Here is a 15,144-nt window from a genome sequence, read left to right on the forward strand (position 1 = left end):
CTCTGGAGGGGAGCCTGTTCTTCCAGCGAGTAGGTAGGGCCCCACCTATTTTCTGGGGAGCGCTTCACTTTCTTTCACCAAAACCTGCCTTCTTTATGTTTTATTATTTTCTTCAGGTGATCTAGGCAGAGGACATTAATAACTGCATGTTTAATGAGCTGAAAACAAACCAACAAAAAAATTGAGGATTATACTCATGAAAATCACAACCAGAAACTATTTGATCAGGCCTGAAAAACCTTTTCATTTAAAGGAAACCATCTTAGCTTACCTGTTTTTGTCAGAGGGTGGTTGACTAGTTGCCGGATTACACTGTTTTCTGATGACCTCAAAAGTAGCACAATATCAGTTGGAAGAGTGTCTCTATTTTTAGCTAAGAACCCACTTGCATTATAGAGGACCTGTTGATAAAGTATGTCATCATTGTCACAATCAGTGTCACTGTCACATCATCATCCATAGATATTTACTGAGAGTTTACCCATGCCGGGTGACTGGTATACAAAAATGTATAAAGGTGGTCCCTTACAACCTGGTTGGAAAAGCGAAGCTCTCCAGGTTTACAGCAAATCTTGTCAGAGAAAGATTCGTCTCACTGATTTTATTTGGATTGAAATGAAAAGAGAAGTCTGATTCCTCCCATTGGTGCGTTTCCTGCGGGTTGGGGGTGGCGTGAGGGAAGAGCACCGGGGCCACCCAGGCAGTCTCATCTCCGTGATAATCAGTTCACTGCAGTGAACTGGCGGCTATTGATTGTGTCTCCGTAGTAGTGTGGTCTAAGTCCACTGTGGGAGCTCACGTTTCTGGCACTACGAAATAATTTAAAGACTTTCTAAAGATCAGTGTAACCCAAAGATTTCTGTAAGATGGATGTTGTTATGTACTGAATTGTATCCCTCTAAAATTATTCTGTTGAATCCCGAACCTCTCATGTGACTGTTTAGAGAGAGAGTCTTTAAGCAGGTAACAAATGTGAAATGACGTCATAGGGATGCGATCTTAATCCCACAGGACTGGGGTCCCTATAAGACGAGGAAGATACATCAGAGATCTGTCTCTCTCTACCCTCACTCACGGGCACAGAGAAAAGGAGATGTGGGGACAGAGCAAACTGGCAGTTGTCTTCGAGCCTGGAAGACAGGCCTTACCAGACACCAACCCTGCCGGCAGCTTCATTTTGGATTTGTAATCTCCAGAACTGTGAAAAAATAAATTTCTGTTGTTTAAGCCCCACCTGCCTGTGGTATTTTTGTTGTTATGGCAGCCCTAGCAGACTTATACAGTTATTAAAAAATAGACAAAATGATCATAGGCAGTTGTTAATGGCTGTTTTAAAGGAGGCTTTAAAAAATCAGATGCTTAAAGTCATCAGAGAGCCAATACATATAATATTGCTATTTTTTTCTGGTGACAAGTCTGGGGAATATTATAGTTCTAGTAAACTAGAGTGTTCAGTGTTCTGCATTATTTTATTTTGTTTATGCATTTTTAATTCATTTCATTCTTTCCTGATTTTAATATCTTCTTAGTCCTCCCATATTTATAGCATCCTTGTGAGGGAATGACCTGTTATCCTCTGCAGAAGGGAAGGAAAATGTCCTCATGTGCTGAGGTTTGCTCTGGTGCAGGAATGTGTATCTGTTGATGCATAAGCATTTCTTCTTCTAACTGTGCACCAGCCCATTAGCCAATTTCATCTACCTGGGTTAGCTCAGCCCCCTGACCATACCTGCAGCCTGGTACCCTTTCCTGTCGGGAGGGAGGAGAGACAAAGGCTGTGGTAAAAAGAGAAGTGCATAATGTCTGAAAAAATGCACTTTATAATAGAGGTTCCCAGCTATCCTTAACAGAAAAAAAAACTAGGTACCCACCGTCAGCCACTTTCACCCAAAGCCAGAGGTCAGCACCAGAAAGATGGGCTGTTCAAGGCATGTCTCTTTTTTTCCTTCTTGTTTTCCCTTAGTTTCTTAATAAAACTTCTTCTAAAAAAACTATTACTTTCTGTTTGCTGAACTAAGAAAAGAAGGATACCTTCCTTCCTTCCTTCCTTCCTTCCTTCCTTCCTTCCTCCCTCCCTCCCTCCCTCCCTCCCTCCCTCCCTCCCTCCCTCTTTCTCTCTTGCTTGCTTTCACCTTCTCAAGACAGACGCTAGAAGTGGTCACCTTGCAGTGGGAGTGGCTGCAGAAGGACAGGGCAGACTGCAGGCAGCCGGAGAGCAGAGTTGGGGGTAGACAAGGGCCAAAACAGGTGGCCGTCTCACTATAACCATCTATATGTATGTTGGGCCATCATCTCACACCTACCCTTATCATTCAACAACAGACTGAAGAGAAATTCATTCATAATTCTTCAAAGTTCTTACCTTTCCTGCAAAATGGTGAATTCCAAAACTAAGTTCCATTCTTTTGGGTCTCCAGAAATACTGTGATTTCAGGTTATCTTCAAATTTTTCTATAGAAAAAAATTGAACTCCAATCTCAATTATGCAGGAGATCCTCAAAAAATACAGATTGACGGAATGATCTCTTTCTCAATAAAATGGACAATGTGCAGTACAAGAGAATGTTACACAGATAATAAAAAATCTTAAAAAAACACAGCACGCAGATTGCCAGGTCCTACCTCCAGAATTTCTGACTCAGTATATCTGGAATGGGACCCAAGAAGCCATGATTCTAGCAAGGTCCCAGGAAACACTAACGTTCCTAGTCTGGGGACCACACTAGGAGAACCGGTGGTACAGGGGAGGGAACTACTGGAGACTAACTGATCAAAGAGCTTGTGAAGCGCAGGTGGAAGCAACCCCATGCACCTGGAAACTGCATGTTTCGGCTCTCCTGTCTAGTTTACATGTTATTACTGATCACCGGGGAAACACAACAGGATCATCAAATCCATTACTTTTCTGTAACAGTTTTGCCACCCTCAGAGAACTTGGCACTCCATGTTCCAGAAGGAGCATTTTAACATAAAAAGCAAATCAAGTAACTGCTATGAAATGATTCTCCCACAATTTTGAGATTTTTATTTTCCATCAGTATTGTACGATTAGAGGAGAGAGTAAACCAATCAGTGAGTAAGAAGGAAGCAACCCCACTGACTAAATGGTAAGAAACATATTGATATATCACCAAAAGTAAATGAAAGAAAATGTGAATCCAATTTTTTGGCAAGTATTGACTACACATAATTAATATCTCCTCACATCAGGGAGTATAGTATTCTACACTTAAAAATTATTTTTTTGCAGAGAGCTGAGAAAATCTAAAGTTTTTAAAAAATTTAACCCATAGGACATTTATTTTAAGCATTTTAGATGATAATCTTTTAAATATAGTACACACACATCTATCTTCTCAAACAGAAAAAAATCAATATTTAATATTTTGATGACTCAGGATTATTATCATTAAACATTAATTAATGTACTGTAAGTTAGAGATTACTAAGGTATTTGATGGTATTTGCCTCTAATAGATAAATGACTAGAACATCACAGATAAATTTATTTCATTTTCATTAGTTCTTTTCAAATTCTAGGACTTCCTTTTTCCTTGTCTTTTAATTTCTAAGGTCATTTTTGACATAAGACCCTATGGTCAGAGGTCTGCCATAAAGAGAAGTCCAATGTCTAAACTTGTTTAATTTGTCACAAAATTTTTCACCCTATTATAAATGTTCACTAGTCCAGGTATTAGAGCCAAAGCCTTTTCTTTAAAGCTTTGCGGGCTTTATAACAGCAATTTCCTTTCAAACAATTAAAAATCTATTTTTAACCACTCAGAATTAGATGACTGTATAAAAAAATGATGTAGACACACTGGATTTATTACTTACCTATAAGAGTCTGGTCAGTGGCCTTGGGAAATCTACTTTCTTCATCGAGTAGGGATAGTAAACCCATCGGCTTCTGCAGAAACATATCTAGGAGGGGCCGGTTATCTTCATATTCAATAACTCTGGCATCAATATCCTCATTTACATATTCATTCTATAACAGGAAATGAGACATACAGAAAAATTCACATTACCAATTCGCTTAAAACTTTGTGAATGATATGCAGCTTTATAGTAATAACCTAAACCCCTACTTTACACAGTATAATAAGTCACTCCCTCTGACCTTATCCTTAAACGGAGGGTGTCATTGTATTTTTCTCTCCCCAGAAATGCTAGTTCATTAAAGTCAGCACTGATTCTGCTCTGGATAGTAACGAAAAGTTTCTAATTGCTATACTACAATTACAGAAAATTAAGGCTTCAAAATGCAAGGGAGTATGTTGTTGATCACCAGTGACAAAATTATGTTCCAGAAATTATAGAATATCAATTAAGTATATTTTAGGGTTACACTTCCCCCCATTCAAGCCTTTCATCTAGTTCCAGAGATGAATCTCTCACAAACATTCACAGAATCTTTCAGTCATAACAACATGTACTTTGTCAGTAGAGTAGACAGCTGTGGGTCACAGGAACAACCAATGGATTTAGAACCAAGAACAAACAATTTTGTATCTGGGGTCTGCCACCTAACTAGCTGTATAATCCTTTGGAATTCGCATACTCTCTAAGCCTCCCTTTTCTCATCTACTCAGTGGAGCTCACAATGTTCATCTAAGAAAGTAAAAATATCTGGTACATTAATAATAATTTGCTGTTGAGTATATTGGAAGGTGCACGAAATAAAAAAACAATGAACAACAGTTATTGTATGATCATGGTTCCAGAACAGCATAGGTCTGATGATCTATTTTGCAAAAGAGACATGAAAAATTATGCGATTGTGTGTTTCTATACATTTGCCTTCTTGCTCTGTCCCTACTTCACAGTCTGTAGACGAGAGGACGCACACGACATCTGCACGATGACTTGCAGCGATGCTCACATGTAGGGCGCTCACCGGTTCTCAGGTGGGAGAGCAGCTCTTGCTGGGAAGTATATCAGATAACCACTGACTCAGGAAGAATGTCCCTGCTCCACTCACAAATTAAAATTACTGGCTGTTTTCCTTTCAATATTTAATTTTAATTTTATATATTTTATTTTTAAAAATTCATTAAACACCTTATAAGAAGGACTGTGTTGGGTAATAGACAGAAAGATGTTAAATCAAACTCTCTGTCTGCAATGAGTTTAAAATATACAAGTATCTTGACTGGTAAGTTTAGTAAATACATATTCAAAATGTAAGGTAAGAAGTGACAGATAAATGCTGTGCACCGTGCACTGCAGGAGTTCAGAGAAAGAGAACGTGTATCTGGCAACTTCAGGGAGGAATTCAGTCAATGGCAGGTGGGGCATTTGATAAGCAAAAGTTTTAATCACTACTTTCAGAACCCTATGAAATTGAAATCTCCTATCAAGGGTGTCACCAGAAAAAAATATACATGTACATTTTTAAATAAAACAAAGTCTAATACATTAAAATGAGGCAGAACCAGCTGGTCTAAAAGGTCTGAAAGATATTTCGTTTATCCAGTTCTTAAAAAATGGGAACAGTGTTTTGAAGTTTCACAGTTTTCTCATTGGGGGGTAACCTTGGAGCAGTAGGCAGACCTAGAATTACTTCACTATTAGACACATTATGCTGACAGCATGTTATAGCTTAAAGGCGACTGCAAAGTTCAAAGGTGGTTTTGTAGGTTTTATATAGAAAACCACAAGGTTAAGGTCTGAACCGATGCATTTGTCCTCTCTATTTGTCTGTGTCAAAATCCACGGCATGTTTTTGTGGCAGGCCTTACAGGCAGGGGTGAGGAAGCCAGAAACATCGGGACCCCCTTTCAGATACTTGTTAGTATTACGAACTCCAGGCACAGCAATGGAGAAAAAGCTATGACTCAGATTTATAAAGCACTTTCAGTAAAACGATCACGACTAAAACAGTATATTATACATTTTTATAGCAGTTAAGATCTCAAAATGCTTAGTTGTTTTTAAGCATACGTGGAGAGATGAAGCTCATCTACCTCTTCAGAAAGTCCCCTGCTTTGCTCGGTGCATTAAAACTACATTTAAAGCAGATGAAGGGAGTTATTAGCCACAGTGAAGCTGAGCTGTTTAGCGTATGTAATCCCTACTCTGCTCAGATTGCATGAATTCTCTTTTGAAAAAGGTTGGATGAATTATCACTTACAAGGAGTATATCAAGGAGGCAAGGAAACCTCACGTCAGTTGAATTATCCCTTGTTTTTCATTGAATTTCGAGTGTGGATTGTGAAAGGACACACTAGGAAGAAAGCCCACGGGAGGTGCACTTCCATAGCTATAGGGCTTAGACAATACACTTAAATATTTCGGGCCAGCCTGTGATCTCAGGAGAGATTTGAGGTGACTAAATTGAGTCCTCAGACTCATAGTGTAGCATGGAAGGGTATTTACCACAGGCTGGGAGAGGTTGCAAGCCTGGCAGGAGAAAAATTAAGTGTAGATGACTCATCACAGATTAGTAGCACAATAAAGGCTTGATTCTCATCATTCAGGTCTCATGTTCCCAGAGAGACCCTCTCTCATTTTCCAAACTAACTCAGCAACCCTGCTTCCTAAACTGGTCACTTTCTATTTCCCCACCAATTGTGTTGTAACTCTCTTAAAGTTTAGCCCACTTATTTTTACAGTGAATGTTTTTTATATTTAAAAGTAGCCAGCTGGACTCAGTTTAGATGATTCCATTTTGTTGGCAACATCCAAAGCATCATAGGTGAGAGCCAGTTGAAAATATGCCTTCTTCCCTCCATCAGGCCTGATTAGGGTGTTGACCTGGGCCACGCCAATGTCACAGAGCCTCTTCACAGCCTCTCTGGTGTGGTACTCGTTGGCCTGGGCATCCACAATGAACACAAGTGTACCAGTGTCTTGTCTTTTTCGTGGCTGACTTAGTAGTCAGGGGGAACTGGGTGATGGCATAGCAGTCAAACTTGTTTCTCCTGTGGGCGTTCTTTAGAGGGTAGTCAGGCTGCATTCCAAGCCACAGTGTCCTGGGCCATTGGAAGGTGGGTGATATTAATTTCTTTCTTCTTTTTTTTTGTGGCTGTGGATGCCTTTCTTTGACATCAAGCTTTTGCTTTGGCTTTGGCTTGAGGAAGAACAGGGGTTTCCTTCTTCATTTTTGCGAAAATGGCTCATTTTTTAATGCTTCTACCCATTTCAAATCATGGAAGGAAGAATGAACAGAATTTATATCAAGAGATGGTATTTGAAATTTACCTAGGGGTGGGGCACTATCTCTTTATAGATTGTAAAAGATGCCACATCCCAAAATTCTTCAAATATTTTAGGAGCACCAACTATACGCCTGTTCATGGGTAGACAGGGAGGGTAGAAATAAAGATGAAAAAGGTAGAGTCCCTGTCTGTCAAGGCATAGCAAAGATGTTCTCTCTGCTTGGTAGATATTCTCTTCCACCCTGGAAGACACATCCTAGAATCTCTTTGCTTTTGCTACATTCTCTCTTTCATTTGCTCCACCTTTTAGAACTATACTCTTCCTGTTAGGGGGTCTCTGCTCCCTCCAGTTGCCACCGTTTGTTACCACTTCCACCTGCCTCAGCTACTCTTCTCTCCAGTTTCCCCTCTTTCCTGCCTTATGTTCATTCTCCTTGGCTTTTCACATGAAAAAATTTGAGTATATATGGCACAAACAACTGTCTCTCTCTCTCTGTCTTTTTCTCCCTCCCTTCCTCTCTTTCAAATACATGAAGCAACCTTTTCTTCTGCATGAGTGGTGACTTTGCCAGGCTCCGGTCCTTTTCAACTTTACTTATTTGTTTGTTCATGGGAAGAACCCAGGAGGGGGTATCAGAACTCTGATTCTGTCTTTGTTTCACCAGCCGGCAACCTTGGGCAGGTCACAGGGAGTCATTTTCATCTGTGAAATAGAATCTAAGGTTTCTTCTGGTTCTAACACTTCAAAATGCCAAAACAGCCTCAAAGTGTGAACTTCAATGAATAAATAAATGTCTGTTGACAAAAGAATTGCAAGGGGAAAGAAACCACACCAACACATCTGTTCCTTGAAGTCTGTCTTTTGGTAAAAGAATTCCTCCTCACCAGCTGTTCTCATGAGTATACACATTTACAAAAACATTTCCCAGAGTGGACAGAAAACATGCAGAAGCTACTCATTGACAAAATTCCTCATTCTGAGAGAAATATTTTAAAGGCTGAACATCTAGGATTTAGAGTGCTATTAGTATTCAGAGTAAATTCAGTATGTTTATTATAGTGAAAAAAGAAACTTTTTATTTTGAAATAGCTTCAAACTTAAAGAAAAATAGCAAGAATGGTACAAACAACTTTCATGTGCCCCTTACCCAAATTCCCCAATTGCTAACATTTTATCACATTTGCTTTCATTCTCTTTTTCTCTATATATTATTTTTAGTAATAACATTTTACTGAAAAAACTTTAAAAAACTAAAAATGAAGAAAACAAAGTATAATGCATGTGTTTAAAATCTAAACTCTTGATGTTAAGTAAAATGTATAATTTGAAATCTATTTCTTCCTGTATTTTCCATTAAAAACTGGTATCAATGATTCTGTTGATTTTTATGTTAACATTAGTGGCAAGCCACGGGAATGTTATTTATGATTAACTCAAGGTGACATAGGTCATTAATTCAGAATCTGACAAGTAACCTAATGAGAAAGTGGTCTGGGAATTCCTAATAAAATATACATGTTTTATTTCTCTCTCTCTCTCTCTCTCACACGCACGCACACGCACACGCACACAATGACCTTTGGAGGAAGGAATTTTAAGTGGTGCTCACCAGAGCATTTCCTTTTTCAGAAAATGAGGTACACAAGGTGTGTTAAGAAGAAAAGTCTTTTGTGTATGACATCTATTTCTGAAAGCTCTTTAAAAGTCATAAAGAATTTTACAAATTTTTATTCTATTGACTTAAGGTACTGGCTTAAGATAAGGAGGCATTTCAGTTGGGAATTCAGAAATGTAATTTTCTGTATGTCCCTTTTACCTTAAACTATTTCTCCTTTACTGTCATGCTTAAATCTGTACCAAATTTTTCTGTTTCAGTTTATCAGGGGCATGTATTAACATGCTCACATATAGAAACTTATAGCAATCATATGGATCTATGCTCCTATTTATATATCTCATTGAAAAGAATCTTTCATTATAATTAAAATGTTATTTAAAATGTTATCAAATTATCAAAATAAGTACCATAAATCCCCACATCACCTTAAGGGTGCTGACCCAACGTCACTGATGGAAGAGAAACAGACTACGTGTAGCACAGTGTTGAGCGAGGGGTGATGTAGACAAGGAACCAAGGGGCCGCCTGCAAGAGCTCAGGAGGAGGATGCCACTTCCACAGCCAGGAGCTGCTGCAGGGGGGCTTGCTCCACACGTATCTTACCATTTGGATGTCAAGTTCCATACTCTCCTAGCACGTGAGAAGCTTAAGGAACACTTGTATGGGATCTCAAACAGTAGCCTAAGTCTTGGCTGAGCATTTAAAGAGGAATATGTGTTGCGTCAAGGGTTTCTTAAATGTACGGCTATTTTAAAGCTTAAAGAAAATGCCTATAAAATGGCCTTCACCACCATAGCACACATATGGCTTGTTTAATAAGGAAGAAAATTGGATATAAAATAAAAACTCACACTTTGCAAGCAAAACAATTTGAATACATTTATAAGAGGTTCATTTTGAAGCACCCACGCATTTTTTATCCAATGACTGATTTTTACTTCATGATGTTTAACTTAAAAAAGTTGAACATGTAGATATTATATAATAGAATAAACTTTTATTCTTTGTAATTACCACAAATTATGTTTTAGAGTCCACATTCAAAAATCTTACATGCGTTTATCTTTAGGATGTGAACAGCTGGAGATGAAAGTGATACACATCATTTTCAGCCAGAGAAGCCAGAGCCATAACTGCAGTTACTGCTTCCATTCTACGCTGTAAATAGTTTCCTGCCTATAAAATGACTTCTGACTCTTAATTCTAAATCCGAGGGCACATATATATAAGTGATATACATAGCAACCAATCCTCATACAGAAACAAACGTTAATAGCTCACTTTAAAAATGAGCTTCAGTTCAGTTAATATACAGAGAAATGAGCAACACTAATGGATGAGAAACCTTATCCTAAGCATAAACAGGCATGTAAGGAAATAGAGTGAATCTTCAGGATTCCAGAACAATGCCCCTAAAGAACAATAGTATTTGTTCCCATTCTAATCATGCCCACGGGTGATTCATTAATGGTTGATGTGTATTCTCCTTGATTTGAAACATAAACTTGTAGAGGACAAGGTTCATTTTTTGATATATTTATGATATGATGATTATACCATAGTGCAAAATTTAAACAAAGAGCAAAACCCATCACTGCAGCACTAACAAAATTCTACCTTGAAGAGAATTTCAAGATTTCTACCACACTTGTTTACTTTGAGCTCTCTTGCAAACCTGAAAATAAACGGCCCCACCCCCACTGCCCCAGCCCATCTTGGTTACATAATCACTGTGGGGATTCCTGTGAGGGCACTTGCAGAAAGATGCCGCCCGAATCAGAAATGGGATAATTTGTTTGATGCCCTTTGAGTTGCTAACAAAAAGCTTTTTGAAAAATATGGAAGTAAATAGTCTGCATCAATATAACTCTACACAAAGCTAAAAGGAAACATGAACATTCTGTGAAATGAGTAAAATTGAGAGAAAAATCACGTACCTTCTAGTTGCAACTCATTTAGAAGAGTTTAAATCTGGGATTTTAAAAGGTTACAATTATACTCCTCATTGTCTATTTGCAGGGGTGGGGACCTGGATTATCATCTAATGTTCAAACATTGCTTTCAGATGCAATCATCCCTTTAAATTTTATTAAGGTCAATATATATAAAATGGTTCTTCTAGTGCCAGGAAAGTATGGGAGCTTCAGATATTATGAAATATGAAAGTCCAGGAAATTTTCAGGAGCTATATAGTATTCATGTTAGAATTATAATGCTACCATAGACCAGCTGTCCTAGACATTCTAAATATCTATATAATAATAATAAGAAAAGGATACAAGTCTCAGTGTTCTTGGTTGGGTGTTGAGATGCCACAACATACAATTTATATCCTCAGAAAAGTAGATTATAAGGAGAAAGGAGGCAAAGCTGCCAGTGAGTTGAATGTGGGGTTCCCAGATTTAAGCACACGCTCAAAAGTAATTTGAATGGTGAGTTGGAGGTGACCAGTCCAAGAAAAATGAAACTATCTACCAGTAAGCTGTGGATTAGGTCACTGTCATAAACTCTTCACTGAATGTGTTTTCCTGTAGTTGATTGTTTTTTTAATGGTAAGTAAAATAAAATGATATTCAAAATACCTTTGTAATCAGATTTGCTGGAGTATCCCAGTGTATATATATCACATGTAAACTGAACTTGGGATAAATAAGGAAATGTTTTCAGCAAATCTGTTTTTTATGTTCCAATGTTGTAGGATTGCCAATAAATATAGTATCTGTTGGTTTAAGCAGGATCAGAGTTGTTTCATCTGTGAAGAGGCTGCCTGAGGTAGGCTGTGTTTTGCTCAGACTGGCCAGAGCCTTTGTATGTGCATGAAATTGAGAACAGTACATCTCACGGATGAGCAACAATGGCTTTCTTACACAGAGGAGCTCAGAGTTAGGTCAGACCTGTGAATGTATTCTACCAAAAAACGTGTGACCATGACTTTAATTAATGACTTGGCTTACCAGCTCTTTCTTATTTATAGAAATTAGCATGAGTGTGCTTTCTTTCTCTGTGACAGTCAATACATACAACTGCAATTAGTATTCCTCTGTTACATATTTCGCCTTTACAGGAAGTGATAGTGAAAGAAAAACAATAACAAGAACATATACACACACATGTTGAAGTCAACAGAATCACTGAGTGCTCCTGTATCTACCAGATCACATATTTATCACACACTGAGCTGCCAATACCTGCTCCTTAAGATCATGAAGCAGGGATTCTTGGGTAGTTACCCTAAAAAGTCACTTGAAAGAATTGGGAATGACCTTAATTCCTCAGAGTGTTTTGTATAATCTGGGATCCTAGTTAAAATGTTAATTTGTTGAGGACAATTTTGAGTTGTTTTGTCTTGAAAGCCTCTCAAGGATATATATTTTACAGGGTTTTATACAGCAGTTTCATTTGTAGAAAACCCAAAGACAAAAAAAATAAGGAGCATAGAATCGTGGATAGAATTCAAGACTGCCAATCAAAATAAATTGTAAGTTGTAACATTACATGAAAAGTCAAAAGCAAGTAATAATTGAAAGATCTGTACATTGGTTGGGAGGCTAATTCCAGTAAACTGGGTTCTAATCTCAACCCCCAAAAGAGAAGAATAAAGAGGTCTACCAACACAACCTGTTAGTGATCAGATGGAAATACACAAAGAAAGAAACCTTGCCCCATGAAGCAGGTAATTCCAATAGATTCCCTGTCAAAAAGTCCAAACCAAATTTTTTTTTACTTGTTTCAGTCACTGGTTAGAGTGAATTCTGTGAAGACTGTGAGACATTAAAGCAAGATGAACTTAATTAAATAAATATTTATTGAGCAACTGTTATGTGACAGGGTCAGGGATAGAACTCTGGGAGAGCTAGCATTTAGGGCAGTAATTCTCAATGTTGGCTGCACATTGGATATATGTACACTGGTAACCTTAAAAAACACTGTGCCTGCCCTGGCTGGTGTAGCTCAGTAGATTGAGCATGGACTGTGAACCAAAGGATCACTGGTTCGATTCCCAGTCAGGGCACATGCCTGGGTTGTGGGCCAGGTCCCCCAGTGGGGGGCCATGTGAGAGGTAACCACAGATTGGTGTTTCTCTCCCTCTCTTTCTACTTCCCTTTCCCTCTCTCAATAAATAAATAAAATATTTAAAAATACTGTGCCTGGGTCTCATCCCAAGAGATCTGATTTAATTGGTCTGGGACAGGGTCTGGGCACTGGAATTTTACCAAGATTCTCAAGTGAATCTAATATGCAAGCAAGGGTTGAGGACCATGAGTTTAGGGGATGTTGCAGGAGGAGTAAAGGAAGAAACCATTCAAGAAGAGAAGAAACAGAAAGATGGTGTTGAGAGGCTTTCCAGAAACAAGAATCTGTCAATAGGGCTGAAAATTACAGAAAGACAAATGATATGGTGAGTAAAAAGTTTCTGATACTAACGACTGGTTAGATTAGGAAGGGCCATTCCGATGGAGTGGGAGAGGTCAGAGCCAGATGCTGTAAGCTCAGTGTGCCAGGTGGGGAAGAAAGCAATACAATGCCTTGAATATTGAATATGCTTTTCAAAGATCTTGGCTGTGAAGGGAAGAGAGAGGGCCTGGAGATGAGAGCTAGGCAATTAAAATCTTGAATTTATGTCCATTTTTTTGGCTTAAGTAATGTCAAGATCTAAACATTTTCTTTTGTGACTGCTGTTTTCAAAATGTGATTTCAAAGTTAAATCTCAATAAACCTAAAAATTCTGAATCATAAAAGGTTCATGTACTTTTAATATATTTCACATTTAAATAAAAACTTCAGTTGTAATCTTTAAACACAAGACAACTAATATTATTTAAAGGAGACAAGTGATATAATGAATATAACTTTTAGAATTGATAAAATATTTAAAATAATCTTCATACTACATTTTTGCCAAATACAGTTCAGGCAAATCTGTTTTTTTTTCTTTAAGAAAGAACATTTTTGAGGCTGACTCATAAATTACACATTATACCCTGACAGCAGTACTGTTTCATGGAATTTGCATCAAACCTATTATCTTGTGTTCTGTTGCTTAGTTACTGGAATTTTGAAGTTTAATGCATTTTAGATGGATATTTAAATTTCAAACAGAATTTCAGCAATGCAGTCTACAGAAAGAGAAACAGTTGGATACATACATCTACTTACTTAAAATTTCAAAGGAAACTTCCTTGTTTGTGATTGGTGTTTTAGGGTTCTCAGGATACAATCCTAGCAGTGGAATTGCTGGGTCAAAAAGGGGGCAGACTTGCTAAGTTTTAGAGAAGGGTGCATTGATTTTTGGTGCAGGACATTCAAGACACACTCAGTTCATAGTAGTTTTTTGGCTTGTATTTGTTTTTACAATGGGAATGGAGGGGGGAGGAATCTTTTCTATGTCTTTATTAAATGTCTAAGGCTTTAAATCTGTAATTCAGGTTCTGCTTCAATGCACATAACATATACATGCATGCATCTTTGTAGTACATCAACTTACCTGTTCCCATGCAAACACGTGTTGATTGAAATAATACTGAATTTGTTCATTTGCAATGTTAATGCAAAGCTGCTCAAAGGAATTTTTTTTGAAATTTTCAAAGCCAAATATATCCAGAATGCCAATGCTCAGTTCATCACCATTCCCACTGGAAAATTAGAGAGATATTAGTTTGAGTTTCTACTTACTTTCTTAAGAGGTAATGTGAAGTAGGTTATCTCAGAGTATGTTTTTGTGATTTAGCTAAAAACTACTACCAGCACACATGCTTAAAGTAAAATTTTTTTATTGAAAATGTTTCCCTCCAGAGAACTTAAAAGATAAATTAGGTAGCATTGATTTTAATATGAAAATGGTCAATATTTCCTTAAATTGCAGATACCACTCCTACACTATCTTATATCCTTAAACAAAAGAAACTTTTTTCCTATGGGTTTATGAGCACAAGACTGCAGACCTGAGAGAGTCATGATTCACAGGGAAAATCAGGCTAGCTCTCAGAACACAGCAAAAATACATTTAATAACAACCATACCCCGCCCCCCCCAACAAATTCTGTGAAAGATCAACAATTAAAACATCTTGCTAAAAATATTTCAATTATTTTAAAGGATTGTTATGTGTTGTTGGATTATTCATTCATAATTTTTTAATACAGAACAAATGATAACCCAAAGAAAGTTGTGAATATAAGACAGGATAGTAGGAAGCTAGGAAAATTCCTTGGTAAACGGAACAGGGAAACAAAGACAGGTAGCTGAACAAACTGGCTGAGCAATTTGCGGTCAGATACAAAAGGTCACCTCCCTGGGGATAACATCTGAGCCTCAGTTGTATTTCAGCTCCAGGACCAGAAAAGCAGCAAAACCAGGTGGGC

General features: G+C 37.8%; 1 protein-coding gene across 1 annotated transcript in view; it reads right to left on the reverse strand.

Annotated features, from left to right (window-relative positions):
- MYO3A (myosin IIIA) overlaps positions 1-15,144 on the reverse strand; it is a 198,074-nt gene that overhangs the window by 63,596 nt on the left and 119,334 nt on the right. The window contains exons 18-21 of the mRNA XM_037037128.1: positions 14,268-14,415; positions 3,838-3,991; positions 2,363-2,451; positions 272-401 (exon numbers count right to left, since the gene is read on the reverse strand). Coding sequence (XP_036893023.1) covers positions 272-401; positions 2,363-2,451; positions 3,838-3,991; positions 14,268-14,415 — 521 coding nt within the window. The remainder of the gene's footprint in view (positions 1-271; positions 402-2,362; positions 2,452-3,837; positions 3,992-14,267; positions 14,416-15,144) is intronic.

The sequence above is a fragment of the Sturnira hondurensis genome, unplaced genomic scaffold (genome assembly GCF_014824575.4).
Source record: "Sturnira hondurensis isolate 20B ecotype Veracruz unplaced genomic scaffold, ASM1482457v3 Scaffold0022910, whole genome shotgun sequence".
Taxonomy (NCBI): Eukaryota; Metazoa; Chordata; class Mammalia; order Chiroptera; family Phyllostomidae; genus Sturnira; species Sturnira hondurensis.